The sequence below is a fragment of the Balaenoptera acutorostrata genome, chromosome 9 (genome assembly GCF_949987535.1).
Source record: "Balaenoptera acutorostrata chromosome 9, mBalAcu1.1, whole genome shotgun sequence".
Classification (NCBI taxonomy): domain Eukaryota; kingdom Metazoa; phylum Chordata; class Mammalia; order Artiodactyla; family Balaenopteridae; genus Balaenoptera; species Balaenoptera acutorostrata.
In genome coordinates this window covers 11,264,655-11,286,576 of record NC_080072.1, presented here as the reverse complement: position 1 = coordinate 11,286,576, position 21,922 = coordinate 11,264,655, and the positions used below count along the sequence as shown (strand labels likewise).

The following is a 21,922-nucleotide window of genomic DNA, read 5'->3' as shown; positions in this document are numbered from 1 at the left end:
ACTTCATTTAGTTGTTTTTCTGGGGTTTTATCTTGTTCCTTCATCTGGCACATAGCCCTCTGCCTTTTCATCTTGTCTATCTTTCTGTGAATGTGGATTTTGTTCCACAGGCTGCAGGATTGTAGTTGTTCTTGCTTCTGCTGTCTGCCCTCTGGTGGATGTCAAGAGCTATTTTTTATTTTTCCTTTTAGATGTAGGTATTTTCCACTGCGCAGCTCTGCACCCCATTCACCCTGCCTGGGGGAAAAGATTTCCATGCTTGAAGTTTCAGCTTTCTTTTCCATGTCCCATCCTGATCTATTCATTATCCAGCCCCCTATCTCCGGTCATCCCCTGTCCCCTTCTTTTTATTTATTTATTTAGTTTAAAAATTTTTTATTGGAGTGTAGTTGATTTACAATGTTGTGTTAGTTTCAGGTGTACAGCAAAGTGAATCAGTTATACATATACATGTATCCACTCTTTTTTAGATTATTTTCCCATATAGGTCATTACAGAGTATTGAGTAGTGTTCCTTGTGCTATACAGCAGGTTCTTATTAGTTATCTAGTTTATATATAGTAGTGTGTGTATGTCAATCCCAATCTCCCAATTTATCCCCACCCCCACCTCCTTACCCCCTGGTAACCATAAATTTGTTTTCTACATCTGTAACTCTATTTGAGTGTTTGTGTGTTACTTCTAAATCGAGGTGTGGAAACAAAGATCTTCATTTTTCTCTCCTCATTTATTTTTCCTATGTCATAAAGTTATCTTTTAATATCTACTTAAAAATCTTTTATACTATTTTAAAGGTTACTTTCCATTTAATCAGTTATAAAATATTGGCTATATTCCCTGTGTTGTACAACACAATCTTGAGCTTACTTTACACCCAATAGTTTATACCTCCCACTCTCCCACCCCTATAATGCACCCACCGCCAGTAACCGCTAGTTTGTTCTCTATACCTGTGAGTCTGCTTCTTTTTGTTATATTCACTAGTTTGTTATATTTTTTAGATTTCACATATAAGTGATATCATACAGTATTTATCTTTCTCTGTCTGACTTATTTCACTTAGCATAATGTCCTCCAAGTCCATCCATGTTGCTGCAAATGGCAAAATTTCATTCTTTTTTATGGCTGAGTAGTATTCCATTGTATATATGTATATGTGTGTATACACACACACACACACACACACACACACACACATACACATGCATACCATGTCTGTTGATGGACATTTATGTTGCTTCAATGTCTTGGCAATTGTAAATAATGCTGCTATGAACTTTGGGGTTCATGTATCTTTTTGAGTTAGTGGGGGGTTTTTTTTCTTTTTTTTTTTTTGGTAATATCTGTTGTGTTATTTGCAACCCACTTACTTTGTCCATGTGTCATACCCGTGGCTTACTTTACAGTCATTTTTTTCTCACCTAAACTATATATCTCTTTCTTTATTAAAAAAGTCACTAGATAAGTTTACTTTCTATGTAGTACTTTAAACATTTTGTTATTTCTAGTATTTCCTTATCATGAAAATATAGTGACGGATAGCTTTATTTGTAGGAATGCCTTTACATCTCTATCTAAAAACTTCCTTAGGATATATTCCTTGTAGTAGAATTAATGGGGGCCCACAGATGTGGATGATTCGATTTCACAGTCAGACTCACCAGAGGCCAATAGGCTTTTTTTTTTTTTTTTTGCCTCTGAGTCCTTGTGGGATTTTTTTTTTTAATTCAGACAGAAAGTCACAAAAATTATACTGATCCTCATCAGTTCACTCAGTCCCATGTAATTAATTTTTTTTTTCATCTTGATCTTTTGTTAGCACTTTTATGAGTTCATCAGTTTTTCATTAGAGTTCTGAAAATGCTTATTCATTCAGTTCAGCAGTACAGTCAGTTACCAGAAACCTGTACTTGTCAGAGTCTTTTCCATGAATTTCTTGAAGATGAAACCCTTTTATAGGAACATATTTGCAAAATCATCAGAGTACACCCAGAACTGTCTGTAAATGACAAAAGACTTAAAAATGACCATGGTTAAAGATTTGATGAAAGTTCATAATAATGCAGTTGACAAGAAAATTAGTTATTTCTGAGATATACATTTTAAAGTAATAACTAGGATTATTACTTATAACATTATACCAGAACATATAAGATTTTTAGAAGTTTCCTGTAATGTCTGAAACATTTATATTAACATATTTCCATACATATTTCCATACAAATACAAATATAAGATTTTTAGAAATTTCATGTAATGTCTGAAACATTTATATTAACATATTTCCATACAAATACAAATATAAGATTTTTAGAAATTTCATGTAATGTCTGAAACATTTATATTAACATATTTCCATACAAATAACCCAATGAAAGTTTAGTATTAGTTGTTTTGTTTGTTTTTTTATACTGCAGGTTCTTATTAGGCATCAGTTTTATACACATCAGTGTATACATGTCGATCCCAATCGCCCAATTCAGCACACAACCATCCCCACCTCACCGCAGTTTTCCCCCCTTGGTGTCCATATGTCCATTCTCTACATCTGTGTCTCAACTTCTGCCCTGCAAAGCGGCTCATCTGTACCATTTTTCTAGGTTCCACATACATGCATTAATATACGATATTTGTTTTTCTCTTTCTGACTTACTTCACTCTGTATGACAGTCTCTAGATCCATCCACGTCTCAACAAATGACTCAATTTCGTTCCTTTTTAAGGCTGAGTAATATTCCATTGTATATATGTACCACAACTTCTTTATCCATTCATCTGTTGATGGGCATTTAGGTTGCTTCCATGACCTGGCTATTGTAAATAGTGCTGCAATGAACATTCGGGTGCATGTGTCTTTTTGAATTACGGTTTTCTCTGGGTATATGCCCAGTAGTGGGATTGCTGGGTCATATGGTAATTCTATTTTTAGTTTTTTAAGGAACCTCCATACTGTTCTCCATAGTGGCTGTATCAATTTACATTCCCACCAACAGTGCAAGAGGGTTCCCTTTTCTCCACACCCTCTCCAGCACTTGTTGTTTGTAGATTTTCTGATGATGCCCATTCTAACAGGAGTGAGGTGATACCTCATTGTAGTTTTGATTTGCATTTCTCTAATAATTAGTGATGTTGAGCATCTTTTCATGTGCTTCGTGGCCGTCTGTATGTCTTCTTTGGAGAAATGTCTATTTAGGTCTTCTGCCCATTTTTGGATTGGGGTGTTTGTTTCTTTGATATTGAGCTGAATGAGCTGTTTATATATTTTGGAGATTAATCCTTTGTCCGTTGATTCATTTGCAAATATTTTCTCCCATTCTGAGGGTTGTCTTTTCGTCTTGTTTATGGTTTCCTTTGCTGTGCAAAAGCTTTGAAGTTTCATTAGGTCCCACTTGTTTATTTTTGTTTTTATTTCCATTACTCTAGGAGGTGGATCAAAAAAGATCTTGCTGTGATTTATGTCAAAGAGTGTTCTTCCTATGTTTTCCTCTAAGAGTTTTATAGTGTCCAGTCTTATATTTAGGTCTCTAATCCATTTTGAGTTTATTTTTGTGTATGGTGTTAGGGAGTATTCTAATTTCATTCTTTTACATGTAGCTGTCCAGTTTTCCCAGCACCACTTATTGAAGAGACTGTCTTTTCTCCATTGTCTATCTTTGCCTCCTTTGTCATAGATTAGTTGACCATAGGTGCGTGGGTTAATCTCTGGGCTTTCTATCTTGTTCCATTGATCTATGTTTCTGTTTTTGTGCCAGTACCATATTGTCTTGATTACTGTAGCTTTGTAGTATAGTCTGAAGTCAGGGAGTCTGATTCCTCCAGCTCCATTTTTTTGCCTCAAGACTGCTTTGGCTATTCGGGGTCTTTTGTGTCTCCATACAAATTTTAAGATGATTTGTTCTAGCTCTGTAAAAAATGCCATTGGTAATTTGATAGGGATTGCATTGAATCTGTAGATTGCTTTGGGTAGTATACTCATTTTCACAATGTTGATTCTTCCAATCCAAGAACATGGTATATCTCTCCATCTGTTGGTATCATCTTTAATTTCTTTCATCAGTGTCTTATAGTTTTCTGCATACAGGTCTTTTGTATCCCTAGGTAGGTTTATTCCTAGGTATTTTATTCTTTTTGTTGCAATGGTAAATGGGAGTGTTTCCATAATTTCTCTTTCAGATTTTTCATCATTAGTGTATAGGAATGCAAGAGATTTCTGTGCATTAATTTTGTAACCTGCAACTTTACCATATTCATTAATTAGCTCTAGCAGTTTTCTGGTGGCAGTTTTAGGATTCTCTATGTATAGTATCATGTCATCCGCAAACAGTGACAGTTTTACTTCTTCTTTTCCAATTTGTATTCCTTTTATTTCTTTGTCTTCTCTGATTGCCGTGGCTAGGACTTCCAGAACTATGTTGAATAATAGTGGTGAGAGTGGACATCCTTGTCTCGTTCCTGATCTTAGAGGAAATGCTTTCAGTTTTTCACCATTGAGAATGATGTTTGCTGTGGGTTTGTCATATATGGCCTTTATTATGTTGAGGTAGGTTCCCTCTATGCCCACTTTCTGGAGAGTTTTTATCATAAATGGGTGTTGAATTTTGTCAAAAGCTTTTTCTGCATCTATTGAGATGATCTTATGGTTTTTATTCTTCAATTTGTTAATATGGTGTATCACATTGATTGATTTGCGTATATTGAAGAATCCTTGCATCCCTGGGATAAATCCCACTTGATCGTGGTGTATGATCCTTTTAATGTGTTGTTGGATTCTGTTTGCTAGTATTTTGTTGAGGATTTTTGCATCTATATTCATCAGTGATATTGGTCTGTAATTTTCTTTTTTTGTAGTGTCTTTATCTGGTTTTGGTATCAGGGTGATGGTGGCCTCATAGAATGAGTTTGGGAGTGTTCCTTCCTCTGCAAATTTTTGGAAGAGTTTGAGAAGGATGGGTGTTAGCTCTTCTCTAAATGTTTGATAGAATTCACCTGTGAAGCCATCTGGTCCTGGACTTTTGTTTGTTGGAAGATTTTTAATCACAGTTTCAATTTCATTACTTGTGATTGGTCTGTTCATATTTTCTGTTTCTTCCTGATTCAGTCTTGGAAGGTTATACCTTTCTAAGAATTTGTCCATTTCTTCCAGGTTGTCCATTTTATTGGCATAAAGTTGCTTGTAGTAGTCTCTTAGGATGTTTTGTATTTCTGCGGTGTCTGTTGTAACTTCTCCTTTTTCATTTCTGATTTTATTGATTTGAGTCCTGTCCCTCTTTTTCTTGATGAGTCTGGCTAATGGCTTATCAATTTTGTTTATCTTCTCAAAGAACCAGCTTTTAGTTTTATTGATCTTTGCTATTGTTTTCTTTGTTTCTATTTCATTTATTTCTGCTCTGATCTTTATGATTTCTTTCCTTCTGCTAACTTTGGGTTTTGTTTGTTCTTCTTCCTCTAGTTTCTTTAGGTGTAAGGTTAGATTGTTTACTTGAGATTTTTCTTGTTTCTTTAGGTAGGCTTGTATAGCTATAAACTTCCCTCTTAGAACTGCTTTTGCTGCATCCCATAGGTTTTGGGTCGTCGTGTTTTCATTGTCATTTGTCTCTAGGTATTTTTTGATTTCCTGTTTGATTTCTTCAGTGATCTCTTGGTTATTTAGTAACGTATTGTTTAGCCTCCATGTGTTTGTCTTTTTTACGTTTTTTTCCCTGTAATTCATTTCTAATCTCATAGCATTGTGGTCAGAAAAGATGCTTGATATGATTTCAATTTTTTTAAATTTACTGAGGCTTGATTTGTGACCCAAGATGTGATCTATCCTGGAGAATGTTCCGTGTGCACTTGAGAAGAACGTGTAATCTGCTGTTTTTGGATGGAATGTCCTATATATATCAATTAAATCTATCTGGTCTATTGTGTCATTTAAAGCTTCTGTTTCCTTATTTATTTTCATTTTGGATGATCTGTCCATTGGTGTAAGTGAGGTGTTAAAGTCCCCCACTATTATTGTGTTACTGTCGATTTCCTCTTTTATAGCTGTTAGCAGTTGCCTTATGTATTGAGGTGCTCCTATGTTGGGTGCATATATATTTATAATTGTTATATCTTCTTCTTGGATCGATCCCTGGATCATTATGTAGTGTCCTTCCTTGTCTCTTGTAACATTCTTTATTTTAAAGTCTATTTTATCTGATATGAGTATAGCTACTCCAGCTTTCTTTTGAATTCCATTTGCATGGAATATCTTTTTCCATCCCCTCACTTTCAGTCTGTATGTGTCCCTGGGACTGAAGTGGGTCTCTTGTAGACAGCATATATATGGGTCTTGTTTTTGTATCCATTCAGCCAGTCTATGTCTTTTGGTTGGGGCATTTAATCCATTCACGTTTAAGGTAATTATCGATATGTATGTTCCTATGACCATTTTCTTAATTGTTTTGGGTTTGTTTTTGTAGGTCCTTTTCTTCTCTTGTGTTTCCCACTTAGAGAAGTTCCTTTAGCATTTGTTGTAAAGCTGGTTTGGTGGTGCTGAATTCTCTTAGCTTTTGCTTGTCTGTAAAGCTTTTGATTTCTCCATCAAATCTAAATGAGATCCTTGCTGGGTAGAGTAATCTTGGTTGTAGGTTCTTCCCTTTCATCACTTTAAGTATATCATGCCACTCCCTTCTGGCTTGCAGAGTTTCTGCTGAGAAATCAGCTGTTAACCTTATGGGAGTTCCCTTGTATGTTATTTGTCGTTTTTCCCTTGCTGCTTTCAGTAATTTTTCTTTGTCTTTAATTTTTGCCACTTTGATTACTATGTGTCTCGGCGTGTTTCTCCTTGGGTTTATTCTGTATGGGACTCTCTGCGCTTCCTGGACTTGGGTGGCTATTTCCTTTCCCATATTAGGGAAGTTTTCGACTATCATCTCTTCAAATATTTTCTCTGGTCCTTTCTCTCTCTCTTCTCCTTCTGGGACCCCTATAATGCGAATGTTGTTGCGTTTAATGTTGTCCCAGAGGTCTCTTAGGCTGTCTTCATTTCTTTTCATTCTTTTTTCTTTAGTCTGTTCCGCAGCAGTGAAGTCCACCATTCTGTCTTCCAGGTCACTTATCCGTTCTTCTGCCTCAGTTATTCTGCTATTGATTCCTTCTAGTGTAGTTTTCATTTCAGTTATTGTATTGGTCATCTCTGTTTGTTTGTTCTTTAATTCTTCTAGGTCTTTGTTAATCATTTCTTGCATCTTCTCAATCTTTGCCTCCATTCTTATTCCGAGGTCCTGGATCATCTTCACTATCATTATTCTGAATTCTTTTTCTGGAAGGTTGCCTATCTCCACTTCATTTAGTTGTTTTTCTGGGGTTTTTTCTTGTTCCTTCATCTGGTACATAGCCCTCTGCCTTTTCATCTTCTCTGTCTTTCTGTAACTGTGGTTTTTGGTCCACAGGCTGCAGGATTGTAGTTTTTCTTGCTTCTGTTGTCTGCCCTCTGGTGGTTGAGGCTATCTAAGAGGCTTGATGGGAGGCTCTGGTGGTGGGTAGAGCTGACTGTTGCTGTGGCGGTCAGAGCTCAGTAAAACCTTAATCCACTTGACTGTTGATGGGTGGGGCTGGGTTCCCTCCCTGTTGCTGTGGCGGTCAGAGCTCAGTAAAACTTTAATCCACTTGACTGTTGATGGGTGGGGCTGGGTTCCCTCCCTGTTGGTTGTTTTGCCTGAGGCAACCCAACACTGGAGCCTACCCGTGCTCTTTGGTGGGGTTAATGGCAGACTCTGGGAGGGCTCACGCCAAGGAGAACTTCCCAGGACCTCTGCTGCCAGTGTCCTTATCCCCACGGTGAAACAGCGCCACCACTTGCCTCTGCAGGAGACCCCCCAACACCAGCAGGTACGTCTGGTTCAGTCTCCCCCAGGGTCACTGCTCCTTCCCCTGGGTCCCGATGCACACATTACTTTGTGTGTGTCCTCCAAGAGTGGGGTCTCTGTTTCCCCCAGTCCTGTCACAGTCCTGCAATCAATTCCCACTAGACTTCAAAGTCTGAATCTCTAGGAATTCCTCCTCCCGTTGCCGGACCCCCAGGTTGGGGAGCCTGACGTGGGGCTCAGAAGCTTCACTCCAGTGGGTGGACTTCTGTGGTATAAGTGTTCGCCAGTCTGTGAGTCACCCACCCAGCAGTTATGGGATTTGATTTTACTCTGAATGCGCCCCTCCTACCGTCTCACTGTGGCTTCTCCTCTGTCCTTGGACGTGGGGTATCCTCCTTGGTGAAGTCCAGGGTCTTCCTGTCAATGATTGTCCAGCAGCCAGTTGTGATTCTGGTGCTCTCGCAAGAGGGAGTGAGAGCACGTCCTTCTACTCCGCCATCTTGGTTAATCCTCCAGTGTAGCCCAATAGGCTTTAATGTAAGACTATCTTCATTTTGCTTTATAGAAGGATACAGGGCAGGAGACACAGCAGGTACAGATCTTCATTAATTGGCAGAACCATATATTGCTTGAATATATGGTTTCCTTTGTCCCTTCACCCACAAAAGGTGTGTTTGGCTGCTTTAGAGGAGAGCCAGAGGCTAACAGAGAAGCTGCTGTTTTCGTGTCCCACCCATCATTTACACTGGCTTTGTCATGTAGACCCAAGGCCATCACACCAGCTTGAGGCTCCCCCAGTCTGGGGGCAGTCCCACACAGCAAGTGAAGCAGAGACAGCATCTCATGTTTAGCATAGGTCTGTAGTTTTTAAGGAAATGGCACTGGGTGAAGGAGATGGAGGTTGTCTCCAGATAAGCCTGCAAGTCTGACCTGAGGTTAATTTTCACTCACAACTGTTATGGCTTTATCTGAACAATCACACTGCATCTGTCAAAGGTGTTCTAAGGGGTATATATACATATACATAGATAAATATATATATGTATCTATATATATATATTATAATAAGAAGCTCAGATTTTCTTTCAGTGTCCTCTAGGACAAAAATTTCTGTCTGAATCTTTCTTTTTTGGATTCTTTCAACAGTGTCCATAGGGTGTACTTCTTCTACATTCTGGGCTGTTGTTCCATTGACTCTACTTGGTCAAGGCCGCCTCTTGCATTCTGATGACGTGTCTCTGGGAACTGGCTCTCCTGTCACCAGCATAACTGAGAAGGGGTATGAGTTTAATTATCTTGTCATTGAGTGTGGGATTCGGAAAAAGGTAAGAGCTGTGACCATTTCAAAATAACAAACTACCCCCAGATCTTACCTTGCAGTGGCTGCTGTGCTTAGCTGGTGCAAGATGGGTGGAGTCAAGGTCAAAGCCAAAGGTGAAGAACCTGCTCATTTTTATGACACTTGAGTTTGATACTTTTAGAATAGAAAGACCAATGGGACCCAGGAATTGCCCTTGAAGAGCTCATGGCCCATTGGGGAGAATACATTGCAGTATATTTTATTATGACTTTTCAACCACTCGTACATCTTTGGTCCTTAGATCTCCTAAAGTCTAGAAACACTGAAAAGAAGGTATCATTCCCAGTTTTCATATTAAGTAACGGAGGCTAAAAAAGGCTAACAATTTACCCAAAGTCATGCAGCTGTCCAAAAGAGGAAGGACTGAAGCTTAGATATTGGTAAATTGAGATTTACATCCTTCTTTGGAAGAAGGAGGCAATGGAAAATTGTGGATCGCAATGTATGTCAGAGATACAAAGCACTAGGGGGATTCAGAAGGAAAGATCTGAGAATGTTTGATGAGAGGTGAATTTGTTAGTACTTGGATAATTTTTACATCTCTGTCCGTGAATGAGTTTGGTCTATAATTGCCCTTTCAAATATACTCCTTGGAGTTATTGGCTAAGATTGTAATTTTTTGATCCTTGGAGGTAAAACCTCCTATTTTTCATTTTTCTTTGTGGTTATATAGCTAGAGTGAAGTCAAGTCTAGGTGAGTTGTCTAAGGTAATAGAACTAGGGAGCGGGAGAGCGGGAATGATCCTGAATTTTCTGACAGGAACTTTCAGGCAATTCAACATTGACCTTTGGTGGAGGAAGAAAAAGTGGACTTTGCACTTAACATGCAGTGGTTTTACAACATGAGCTAAAAAAATATGTATGTAGAGAAACATGTGGAGAATAACTCAACTATCTATTGAGAGGTGTGTGGTTTGTGAGTGATATAAACAATTCCAGTTTCCTTCAATTTACTACTTTACATCCACAAAACTTGCTAATTCAACTTTTTTTTTCTTAAGTTTTAATTTTTATTTATTTATTTATTTATTTATGGCTGTGTTGGGTCTTCGTTTCTGTGCGAGGGCTTTCTCTAGTTGTGGCAAGTGGGGTCCACTCTTCATTGCGGTGCGCGGGCCTCTCATCATCGCGGCCTCTCTTGTTGCGGAGCACAAGCTCCAGACGCGCAGGCTCAGTAATTGTGGCTCACGGGCCTAGTTGCTCCGCGGCATGTGGGATCTTCCCAGACCAGGGCTCGAACCCGTGTCCCCTGCATTGGCAGGCAGATTCTCAACCACTGTGCCACCAGGGAAGCCCTCAAGTTCTTTTTTTGAAGTACTCATATTTCTAATTTCTTTTGCCTTCATGTACCTTTCTCATATTTCAAAGCATGACTTATTATGGGCATAAGGGAAAAAACAACAAAGACTAAAAGATTGATAGCATGGCTTTACAAAGTTTATACAATTAAATAAGAGATACTAAGAGCGATGCAGAGATCAACTACAATGTTTTTATAGGGACAAAAAACTATGAAATGAAACAATCCATCAGAGCTACAGATTTCTTTAAAGGTTATTTTCTCAGGCCATGAAAACCATTTTTAAAGTTTTCAGTATTACAAGACCCTTTTGAAATTATACTTTCAAGGATAGATTTGTATGTGTGGAACAATTTGGTTTACAGTTTTGAAAATTCTCAAGTTCCAGGAGTGGGTGGAGGGGTGGGGGAGGGGGATTTTGGTTTACACCTTACCAAGTCAGATTCTTTGAACAAGTTTTATGGTACAAAGGATCTCTTCCTTGGTGGCTTCATTTCTTTCTCAGGTTTACTTTTATTTATTATGAAGATTTTCCATCAAAGGGTAGCATCTAGAATTCCATTAGTTAGCATTAAAAAAAAAGCAGGGCTTTATTACTCGGTTTAACTACCCATCATGGAGTAGGGAAGAATAGTTTATTTAAAAAATTAAAAAGTGTACAATATAGTGGTTTTAGTATATTTACAAAGATGTGCAATCATCATCACTATGTAATTCCAGAATATTTTAGTCACCCCCAAAAGGCACCTTATATCCATTAGCAGTCACTCTACAGTCTCCTTTCCCCCAGCTCCTGGAAACCACTAATCTAATTTCTCTTTCTATAAATTAGCATATTCTCGACATTGCATATAAATGGAATCATGTAATATGTAGCCTTCTGTGACTGAATTCTTTCACTTAGCGTGTTTTCAAAGTTTATCCATATTATAGTATATATCAATACTCAATTCCTTTTCATTGCTGAATAATAGTTCATTGTATGGATATACCACACTTGGGTTGTTTCCACTTTTTGGCTATTATGAATAGTGCTGCTATGCACATTTGTGCACAAGTTTTGAATTATCTTGGGTAAATATGTAGAAGTTAAATTGCGGGGTCATGTGGTAACGCTAAATTTTTGAGGAACTGCCAGACTTTCGCAAAGTGACTGTCGCATTTTACATGCAGTGTATGAGGGTCCAATTTTTCCACATCCTTGCCAATACTTGCTATTTTCTGTCTTTTGGATTCTGGTAACCTTAGGGGGTGTGAAATGGTATTATTGTAGTTTTGATTTGCATTTCCCTGGTGACTAATGATATTGTGTATCTTTTAATGTACTTATGGGATGAATTTCTTTCTTTTTAAAAATTTTTATTGAGGTATAATTGACATATAACATTACATTAGTTTCAGGTGTACAACATAATGATTCAATATTTATATATATATTACAAAATGATCACCATGATAAGTCTAGTTAATATGCATCACCACATATAGCTTCAAAATTTCATTTTCTTGTGATGAGAACTTTCAAGATATACTTAAAAGTATACTGAAAATATGCAATTCAGTATTATTAACTAGAGTCACTATGTTGTACATTACATCTCCATCACTTATTGATTTTGTAACTGGAAGTTTGTACCTTTTGACCCTCTTCACCCATTTTGCCCACCCCCAATCCCTGCCTCTGGTAATCACCAATCTGACCAGTCTGTTCTCTGTATGAGCTTGGGTTTTTTTGTTTGTTTTTGCTTTTAAAGTATATTATATATACTTTCCATATATAAGTGAGATCATGCAGTATTTGTCTTTCTCTGTCTGACTTATCTCACTTAGCATAATGCCCTCAAGGTCCATCCATGTTGTCGTGAATGGTGAGATTTTATTTTTTATGCTGGAATAATATTCCATTTGTGTGTGTGTGTGTGTGTGTGTGTGTTTATTTTCTTTATCCATTCATTCATCAGTAGACACTTAGGTTGTTTCCATGTCTTGGCTATTGTAAACAATGCTGCAGTGAACATGGTGGGGTGCAGAAATTTTTTTGAATTGGTGTTTTCATTTTCTTCATATAAGTACCCAGAAGTGGAATTGCTGGATCATATGGGAATTCTATTTTTAATTTTTTTTGAGGAACTTCCATACTGATTTCCATAGTGGTTGCACCAATTTACATTCCCACCAACAGTGCACAATTGTTCCCTTTTCTTCACGTCCTCACTGACACTTGTTATTTCTTGCCTTTTTGATATTAGCCATTTTAACAGGTGTGAGATGATATCTCATTGTGGTTTTGATTTGCATTTCCCTGATGATTGAGCATTTTTTCATGTACTTGGTGGCCATCTGCATGTTGTCTTTGGAAAAATGTCTATTCAGATCTTCTGCCTGTTTTTAAAAATTGGATTTTTTTTTTATTGAACTATATGAGTTCTTTACATATTTTGGATATTAACCCCTAATCAGATGTATGATTTACAAATACTTTCTCCCATTCAGTAGGTTGCCTTTTAATTTTATTGATGACTTCCTTTGCTGTGCAGAAGTTTTTTAGTTTGATGTAGTTCACTTGTTTATTCTTACTTTTATTTTTGTTGCCTTTGCTTTTGGAGTCAGATCCAAAACAAAACAAAACAAAACAAAACAAAATTGCCAAGACCAGTGTCAAGAAACATATTGCCTATGTTTTCTTCTAGAAGTTTTATGGTTTCAGATCTTACATTCAAGTCTTTGATCCATTTTGGGTTAATTTTTATATATGGTGTAAGATAGTGGTCCAGGTTCATTTTTTGCATATGGCTTTCCAGTTTTCCCAACACTATTTATTGAAGAGACTGTACTTTCCCTAATGCGTATTCTTGGCTTGTCATAAATTAATTGACTATATATGTAATGGTTTACTTCTGGGCTCTCCTTATTGTTTTCCATTTGTCTATGTGTCACTTTTCTAGTATTTTATTAAGGAATTTCATATCTACATTCATACGGTATATTGGTCTGTAGTTCTTTTTGTGATGTCTGGTTTTGGTAGCAGGGTAATACTGGCTTCATAGAATGAGTTGAGCAGTTTTGCCCTCTTCTATTTCTTGGGAGAGTTTGTGAAGCATTGGTATTAATTCTTTAAATGTTTGGTAGAATTCACCAGTGAAGCCATGTAGGCTTGGATTTTTCTTTGTGGGTAGTGTTTAATTATTAATTCAATCTGCTTACTTGATCTAGGTCTATTCAAATTGAGCATATTTTGAGTTAAGTCAAATTAAGACCAGGATTTCAGGAAAACTTCCAGAGAGCTCAAATAATGACAATTCTCTGGGGATGGGATTTTAGGGAGCCCCAGACTGGTCTGTGTTCTTTGGGTTCTGCTAGGCTGTTGGTTTTCATGACTACTATGGAGCTGGGGAGATAGGAATTGGCATAGAACAAGTTAGAATGTCACAAAGCTCATTGTTCTTACTGAGATTCCACCGTTAGTCTTGAATACATGCTCCTTGGATGGTTGCAAGCCTTAGGTTAATTTCTAGAATTGTGAGAAAGTTAAATTTGACAGTTTCTGCCAGTTTTTTTTTTGTCTTTTATTTTTTAGAAAAGTGAATTTTTGGTTTTGTTTTTTGATTTTAATTGAAATATAGTTGATTTACAATGTTGTTAGTTTCTGATGTACAGCAAAGTGATTGTTTTATATATATATATATATATATATATATATATATATTCTTTTCAGATTCTTTTCCATTGTAGTTATTACAAGATATTGAATCTAGTTCCCTGTACTATACAGCTGGACCTTGTTGTTTATCCATTTTGCATATAGTAGTTTGGGTCTGCTAATCCCAAACTCCTAATTTATCCGTTACCCCACCTTTTCCCCCTCTGGCAACCATAAGTTTGTTTTGTATGTCTGTGGGTCTATTTATGTTTTGTAAATAAGTTCATCTGTATCATTTTGTAAACTCCACATGTTAAGTGATATCGTATGATATTTGTCTTTCTCTGTCTGACTTACTTCACTTAGTATGATAATCCCTAGGTCTATCCATGTAGCTGTAAATGGCAATGTTTCATTCTTTTTTATGGCTGAGTAATATTCTATTGTGTGTATGTACCCCATCTTCTTTATCCATTCATCTGTTGATGGACATTTAGTTTGCTTCCACGTCTTGGTTACTGTAAACAGTACTGCTGTGAACATTGGGGTGCATGTATCTTTTTGAATTAGAGTTTTCTCTGGACATAAGCCTAGGAGTGGGAATCCTGGATGATATGGTAACTCTATTTTTAGTTTTTAAAGGAACCTCCATACTGTTCTCCATAGTGGCTGCACCAATTTACATTCCCACCAACAGTGTAGGGAGGGTTCCCTTTTGGAGAAGTGAATTTTTGGTGATCTTTATTCTGCTATACTGGAACTTACTACTGAATACATTTTTAATTAATAAGAGAAATAAGGAGTACATAGTATCCATTTTCCATACTTTATATACAATTGATAGAATTTTGACTGAAATAACACATTTAATAGCAACACATGTTACTGAATGTTATATGTCTATTAAATGTCCTTGGAAATATTTTATTTACATGAGAATATTTATTGTATAAATTAACAGGTTGAAAAATGGTAATCCAGTATGACAATTTAAAAATGAGTAATAGCAGAAGTATACACCTAAATGTGTTTACAGACGTTGTCCCTGTGTTAGGATTATGGAAATTTTTATTTTGCCATAACACAGTGTTTTTGAATGTCTCCCCAATAAGCACGTAGTCAGAAGACACAAAACTCCAATTATGGTTTTAAATAAAAGTGCTTCTCTGTAATCTTTCTAGCACTGTGGTAATGTTTGAAAGCCAAATCTCCAGAGTAAAATTATTAAGTAGAAGCTGTAGCCTTTGTTTCTAGCCTGGCCATTCATCATTTCAGTTTCACAATTTCAGTCTCCAGAAACGCTAACTGGTGGCACCGATGGTCCAGAGCCTGAGCTGGCATTTTCTTAGTGGTCTTTGTGGAAACAGTCTCTTCAGAATCCATGGGAAGAGACTTTAGTGTAAAGATCTTACATCTTGAATTGATCTGTTTCTTGTTCAAATTTCATTAAAACTCCTGTGTGAGATGGTATACTTCAATTTAAAAAGTCTTTTTGGTCCCATTAGGTTTTCTCCAGGGGAGTGATTTTTTTATTCAGTTCTCTATTGTAACATAATGCACAGAGGAGTCACTGGAAAAATTCCTTTAAGGTGTATTGTTTTCAGGGGAGTGTCACGGGCCAGCTGGTTCTCATTTTACTTTCTATGAACTACTTGTTAAAAGTAAAATGTTTATAGCACAGGGAGATCAGCTCAGTGCTTTGTGACCACCTAGAGGGGTGGCGTAGGGAGGGAGGGAGGGAGATGCAAGAGGGAGGAGATATGGGGATATATGTATATGTATAGCTGATTCACTTTGTTATGAAGCAGAAACTAACACACCACTGTAAAGCAATTATACTCCAATAAAGATGTTAAAAAATAATAATCCAGATTTAGAGGTCAAAAAAAAAAATGTTTAGAGAGTGAAGCTCAGTGCAGTTTAAGTCCTGGAATGATTGGTGGGCACAGTTCCTCAGTCCAGGGAAATACTTATCCATGTCATTTGCTCATTGCAGATGCTCTGCCCAGATCCCCTTGGATTGTCGTCACCATTTCTGTGTGCCCCACCCCTTGATTCTGTGCAGTTTGGCCTTTACTGACCCCAACTAGGCCTGGGAGTTTACAAAATTTCCTCTGCCCCTATGATCGAAAGCCTGGCTCTGTTGCCTGATTCAAGGACAAACTCTGAGGCAGGATTTGACTTGAAAGCTTTCTTGCAGGTTCTGCTGAGGCTAGGACTTTGACCGAAATAGCACACTTTTGTTATCTTTATCTTCCTTGTCTGTTTCCCTCTTTGCTTTATTGGGAGCACTTCTATGATAAATCTCCTGTATATAAATCTCTTTGTCAGATTCTGCTTTGGGGGAACACTACAAAGACAGTAAAATGGGTTAATACAGCTCAAAGGTTGACACGCTCAAGATCATGTAGTTAGGAGATGGCAAGTCAGGACCTAAACACACCGTCTCATATAGCTGCCTCTAAAGATCTGGAGATGCTTGGAAAAATAGGAATGGTAGACAAAGCACTCATTGTCCACTCTTTAAGGCCAAACATTTAGAAGAAATTAAATCCTGACTTCAGTTTATAATTCTTTATTCTATACAAGACCTAATGTTTTCCAATTTTGGTAACTTAGGTAAATCCTGTACACCCAAATGCACATAATTGGATTGAAAAAGGTTTTTTTCTAAAAGGGAATTCGAGTGCTTGTTTAATACAGATACCATGGCCCTATGGCTTTTGGGAAAACGTCCTAAACTTTTTTTTTATATTTTAAGGATCAATGAAATAACCCTTTTACTGTTCTAGTATTTTATGAGTGGAAAATTTAAAAGATCTGGGGCTCTTACTTTATGCTAGTGAGAGCTGTCTTTGGATAACTTCTTCATAAGGCTATCAGAGCTAACATTCTCTATATTGGGGAATAGATTCTTCAATAGTGGGTCATTGGGAGGCGGAGGGGGAATTCTTAATGTTATTAAGAATTAGTGTTATTCCCACTCCCCCTCCCCCAAAATCAACATTGTCACAAATGTCAAAATTTCATTCTTTTTTATGGCTAATATTCCATTGTATATATATACCACATCTTCTTTGTCCATTCATCTGCTGATGGGTAGACTCTGCAAAATAAGACAAACATAAAACAGAGTCACGAAGACAGAGAACAAACTAGTGGTTACCAAAGGGGAGGGAGTGGGAGGAGGGGCAACATAGGTGAAGGGGATTAAGAGGTACAAACTACAAGGTATAATATAATTTACGAGGATGTAATGTGCAGCAGAGGGAAATAGTCAATATTTTATAACAACTTTTTATGGAGTATAATCTAGAAAAATATGCAGTTTTTAATAGATTGTACACCTGAAACTAATATAATATTGTAAGTCAAGTACATGTCACTAAAATTTAAAAAAAATCAAGTAGGGGCAGCGTGGTGGTGGCCTTGAACGGATGACTGTTAAAGTAGGGTGGACAGCAATGAGTCCAGCCAAAATGAGACTCAATGGTTTATTTATTTATTTATTTATTTATTTATTTATTTTAATTAATTTATTTTTGGCTGTGTTTTGGGTCTTCGTTTCTGTGCGAGGGCTTTCTCTAGTTGCAGCAAGCGGGGGCCACTCTTCATCGCAGTGCACGGGCCTCTCACTATCGCGGCCTCTCTTGTTTCGGAGCACAGGCTCCAGACGCGCAGGCTCAGTAGTTGTGGCTCACGGGCCCAGTTGCTCCGCGGCATGTGGGATCTTCCCAGACCAGGGCTCGAACCCGTGTCCCCTGCATTGGCAGGCAGATTCTCAACCACTGCGCCACCAGGGAAGCCCCACCAATGGTTTATTTTTAAATTTAACCTGACATGCAGATTTTCTCTTCTTTAAAACTTGTAGCTGATCATTTTTGGATACCACTCCAAGCACTATCAACAACAATCTTACAAAGTTCAAAAATGATATTCCCTCTGCCAGTTCTTGCTCTTCCTGGAACTTAACCAACCCTTGCCCGTTTGCATTGCCTTGGATTCCATACTTCCAACACTCCTCGGTGAGGACCCTTAGAACAGGCAGCAGGTGCTGGGCTTGATATAAGGAGAGAAAAAGCCCAAAGCTCTGCCAATTAGTGTTTTTGTTTTGGTTTTCTGGTTTTTGTTTTAAATGGTGTCTACGTGATGTCTTACATTAATTACAATCATGTTTGGAAAAAAATGCTATTTACACGTGTTTATATATGTTCTGGTCTTATTGATAAATCTTCCGTCACCCCAGTTATCACATCAGATTCAGTAAATCTCCAGTCTGGTTTAAACATAATCTGATAAGCAAACCATTTACTTTAAATAGCTTTTACTGGGATAAAAATTGTCAAGGGTCTCAATCTCCTCAACCATCCCCTCTGATGACTGGCACAGAGTAGATGCTCAATATTCAGTGGTCAGAGTGTTAGTCAATGTGTCTTCTGTACCGAGTGTGTCAGCAACTACACTGCAGCTGTTTATTAACTCCCTGTCTTTTTATTCTGCTGGTAAAGCCATCCCATCAGTCACTTCCACTTAAAATGCCTCATTCTTTAGTTCATGAGAGTCCAAATGTAGCTCTGTTCTAGATTATTCCGTGGCAATCTTGATAACTCTGTTACGATAGCATTCTTTAATTTTAAAACCAATCATTATAGATTTTGGAACTTTTCTGTGCCACGTCCTGAGAGTTCATCTAGAGGTTAGGGTTCAGGTAGTGCCTAATGCTTTATGTTTTTGTTTTTGAATTAATTAATTTATTTATTTATTTTTGGCTGTGTTGGGTCTTCATTTCTGTGCGAGGGCTTTCTCTAGTTGCGGCGAGCGGGGACCACTCTTCATCGCGGTGCGCGGGCCTCTCACTATCGCGGCCTCTCTTGTTGCGGAGCACAGGCTCCAGACGCGCAGGCTCAGTAGTTGTGGCTCACGGGCCCAGTTGCTCCGCGGCATGTGGGATCTTCCCAGACCAGGGCTCGAATCCGTGTCTCCTGCATTAGCAGGCAGATTCTCAACCACTGAGCCACCAGGGAAGCCCTGCTTTATGTTTTTAAAAAGTGTTTCTTATAAACAAGTGGCAATGTAGCCGTTGCGTATTCTCTTATGATAAGATATATATAAATATATAATCTTTATGGAGAGATGATTTTACAAATAAAACATGCTGTGTCTTTGTGGCTATACTTCTTGATGTCTGAATAATAACCTCAAAATAGGGCCTAAGCTGGGAGGTTGGTGTGGAAGGGTCATTGTCACCCACACAGCTGTTAGTAGCATTCAATAAACCACTCACAGAGGTACTGGTAGTTGGGTAACGCATTCAAATTCTTTTAGTTTGACTTCTTATGGTGAGTGAAGATGAAGTTGGAAAAGATAGAGTTGATAAAGGACTTTCAGAAAGGTGAGTGAGTGGGTCCACCTGTCACTTAATTAAGCACAACTTCCCACCAGGAACCCTCCTCAATATTAGCTATTGTATTACTGTGCTCCTCTTGAACCAATCTTGAGCTTTGAACCCTTATCTCAGAGTCTGATCCTATGCAGATTACATGCCACTTACTAGCTGTGTGGCTCAGGGCAGGTTATTTAATTCCTCCATGTATCACTTGATCATCTGTATAATTGGAGGAAAATAATATCTACCTCCTAGGACTGTTTTAATGACTAAATGAATGAATTTATGGAAAACTTTGAGAACAACCTCTGTTCAAACTTTAAGTCCTATGGAGCGGATACAATGAATAAGCCATAGGTCTGTCAGTTTAATACTATTAGAGACGAGTTGCAGAATATTTTTAGCATGACCTCACTTGTAAAGCTTTAAAAATACGCAAATGCGCTATATTTGTAAAACGAACGCTATCTATATATACGCATTTAGTAAAAGTGTAAAACCATGCATGGGAATGATGGTTACTATCTCAGGAGAGGGAAGGAGAGTTACGTTAAGTAGGGGCACATGGTGGGGGGGGGATCTCCATTGTAATGTTTTATTTCTAAAATATATCTGAAACAAACATAAAAATGTTAAAATCTGTTACAGCTGAGTGGTGGGCATATAAATGTTATATCCTTTAATTTTCCAGTTGTTTGAAAAGTTCTTTTCTTTTTCTTATATATTACACCTTGAATATAGAGCCCGAATAACACTGGCTTGTATGTCTGCACTTTTACAAGGTGTTCTTTATCAAGTTCACTTTCCAAATCAGAGAACAAAGCCTAAGAGGTGGAATCACCATGTTCACTTTGCTAGCAAGAAGCAAAGCCAGATCTGAATGGTGTCTTTTATACTCTAATCTTCCACAGATGTTATTAATATTGGCAGATGCAGGCAGTAGTGTTCTACTGTTTAGCAGTTTTCTGAATTGTGGACACGTCATATTTTCAATTCAGTAGAAACATAATAATCCTTTACTGTTGGTAGCTTAAGTCCTTTAAGAAAGGTTTAGTAGCCATGGTGGAAATGAACACCATTGGGTCAACAAGGAGACAGAATACAAAGCTTGACTACACTGCAGGCCTATTGGGAACAGCTGTAGTAAGAATATTTCTTTACCTTTCTCCAAGATCAATAGGATGAGGTTAATTTTCATTCTTGGATTCTAGGAACAAGGTAAATTGATAATATTTTTTTCTAATGAGTTTTGGATTTCTTATTTGACAGTACTTTCAGTTGATCTGAAACTAATTAAGAATTCACTTTGGAGGGTGGGATTCCACCAAGCTTATTTCCATAGCAGGCTAGGATGGTCCTCTAGGTTTGAATCCCCTTCAGCTTGCCTGTCTAGGTGGATAAAAGCCTTCAAGTCTGTTGTAGCTGCCCCCCTCAGTGCCCCAGAGGGAGATAATTGCATTTTAACAAAATATTTTTGGAGGATTCACCTTAAATCTGAAATAATGACTTCGAGTACGTAATCAAACAACCCCATCAGTTAAGACAAAGCTTTGTGGCATCCTTAAATTGATCCCACAAAGCCCCCTATAAGTCACTTGACCTATGTAGGACAAACTCTCAGGAATTTCAGAGATCCCCCAGGTCCACGAACATGGAAAAGAGCTGTTTAATTGTATGAGACCTACATACACTTTTGAGTACCAGAGCGGTCATAAAAATGTTCCTTTCAGGAGGCTGAGTGATAGTGCTGTAAAAGTTTTCCTTTGGTGGATAACTCTTTGCACCTGAGCACAGGCACAGGCCTAAAATCTTGCGAGGCTTCCTAAACCTTCACCTTCTGTTTCCTGAACAGTCCTTGCTGGCAGTCTTCATTATCAAGATGAAGGCCTCTATGTGGTCAAGAGAGCTGCTTTTCCTTAGCCCCTTGATTTTTACTAGGTCTGGGCTGTTGCCAAATAGGTGAGAAATATTGGGTTGATGGTGATTTAATGGAATGATTGCCAGTGATGGGCCTTCAGCGTGGTGGCTTTGACAGGAGTATTTGCTCCTAATAACAAAGGCCAATGGGAAACTTTATGCCCTTTGACCAACATCTCCTCGTTAGATGACGAAGGCATCTCCTTTCTGCCTTAGTCCCTGGTAAACACCATTATACTTTCTCCTATGAGTTTAATTACTTAGGTTATTTAGATTCTTCATATAAGTGGGGTCATGTATTTTTTGTTCTTCTTTGTCTGGCTTCTTCCACTTAGCATAATGTACTCCAGGTTCATCCATGTAGTTGCAAATGACAGGATTTCCTTATTTTTAAAAGATGAATAATATCACATTGTATGTAAATATCATATGTTCTTTATCCATTCATCCATTGATGGACATTTAGGTTGCTTCCATATCTTGG

At 37.8% G+C, this 21,922-nt stretch overlaps 1 protein-coding gene across 1 annotated transcript in view; it reads left to right on the top strand.

The window, feature by feature from the left end:
• The window catches only part of OOSP3 (oocyte secreted protein family member 3), a 44,507-nt gene extending 25,789 nt beyond the window's left edge, over positions 1 to 18,718 (top strand). The window contains 5 exon segments of the mRNA XM_057552495.1: positions 8,982 to 9,169; positions 14,939 to 14,944; positions 15,657 to 15,745; positions 18,007 to 18,160; positions 18,644 to 18,718. Of these exon segments, the coding sequence (XP_057408478.1) occupies positions 8,982 to 9,169; positions 14,939 to 14,944; positions 15,657 to 15,745; positions 18,007 to 18,160; positions 18,644 to 18,718 (512 nt within the window).
• Positions 18,719 to 21,922: the final 3,204 nt, after the last annotated feature.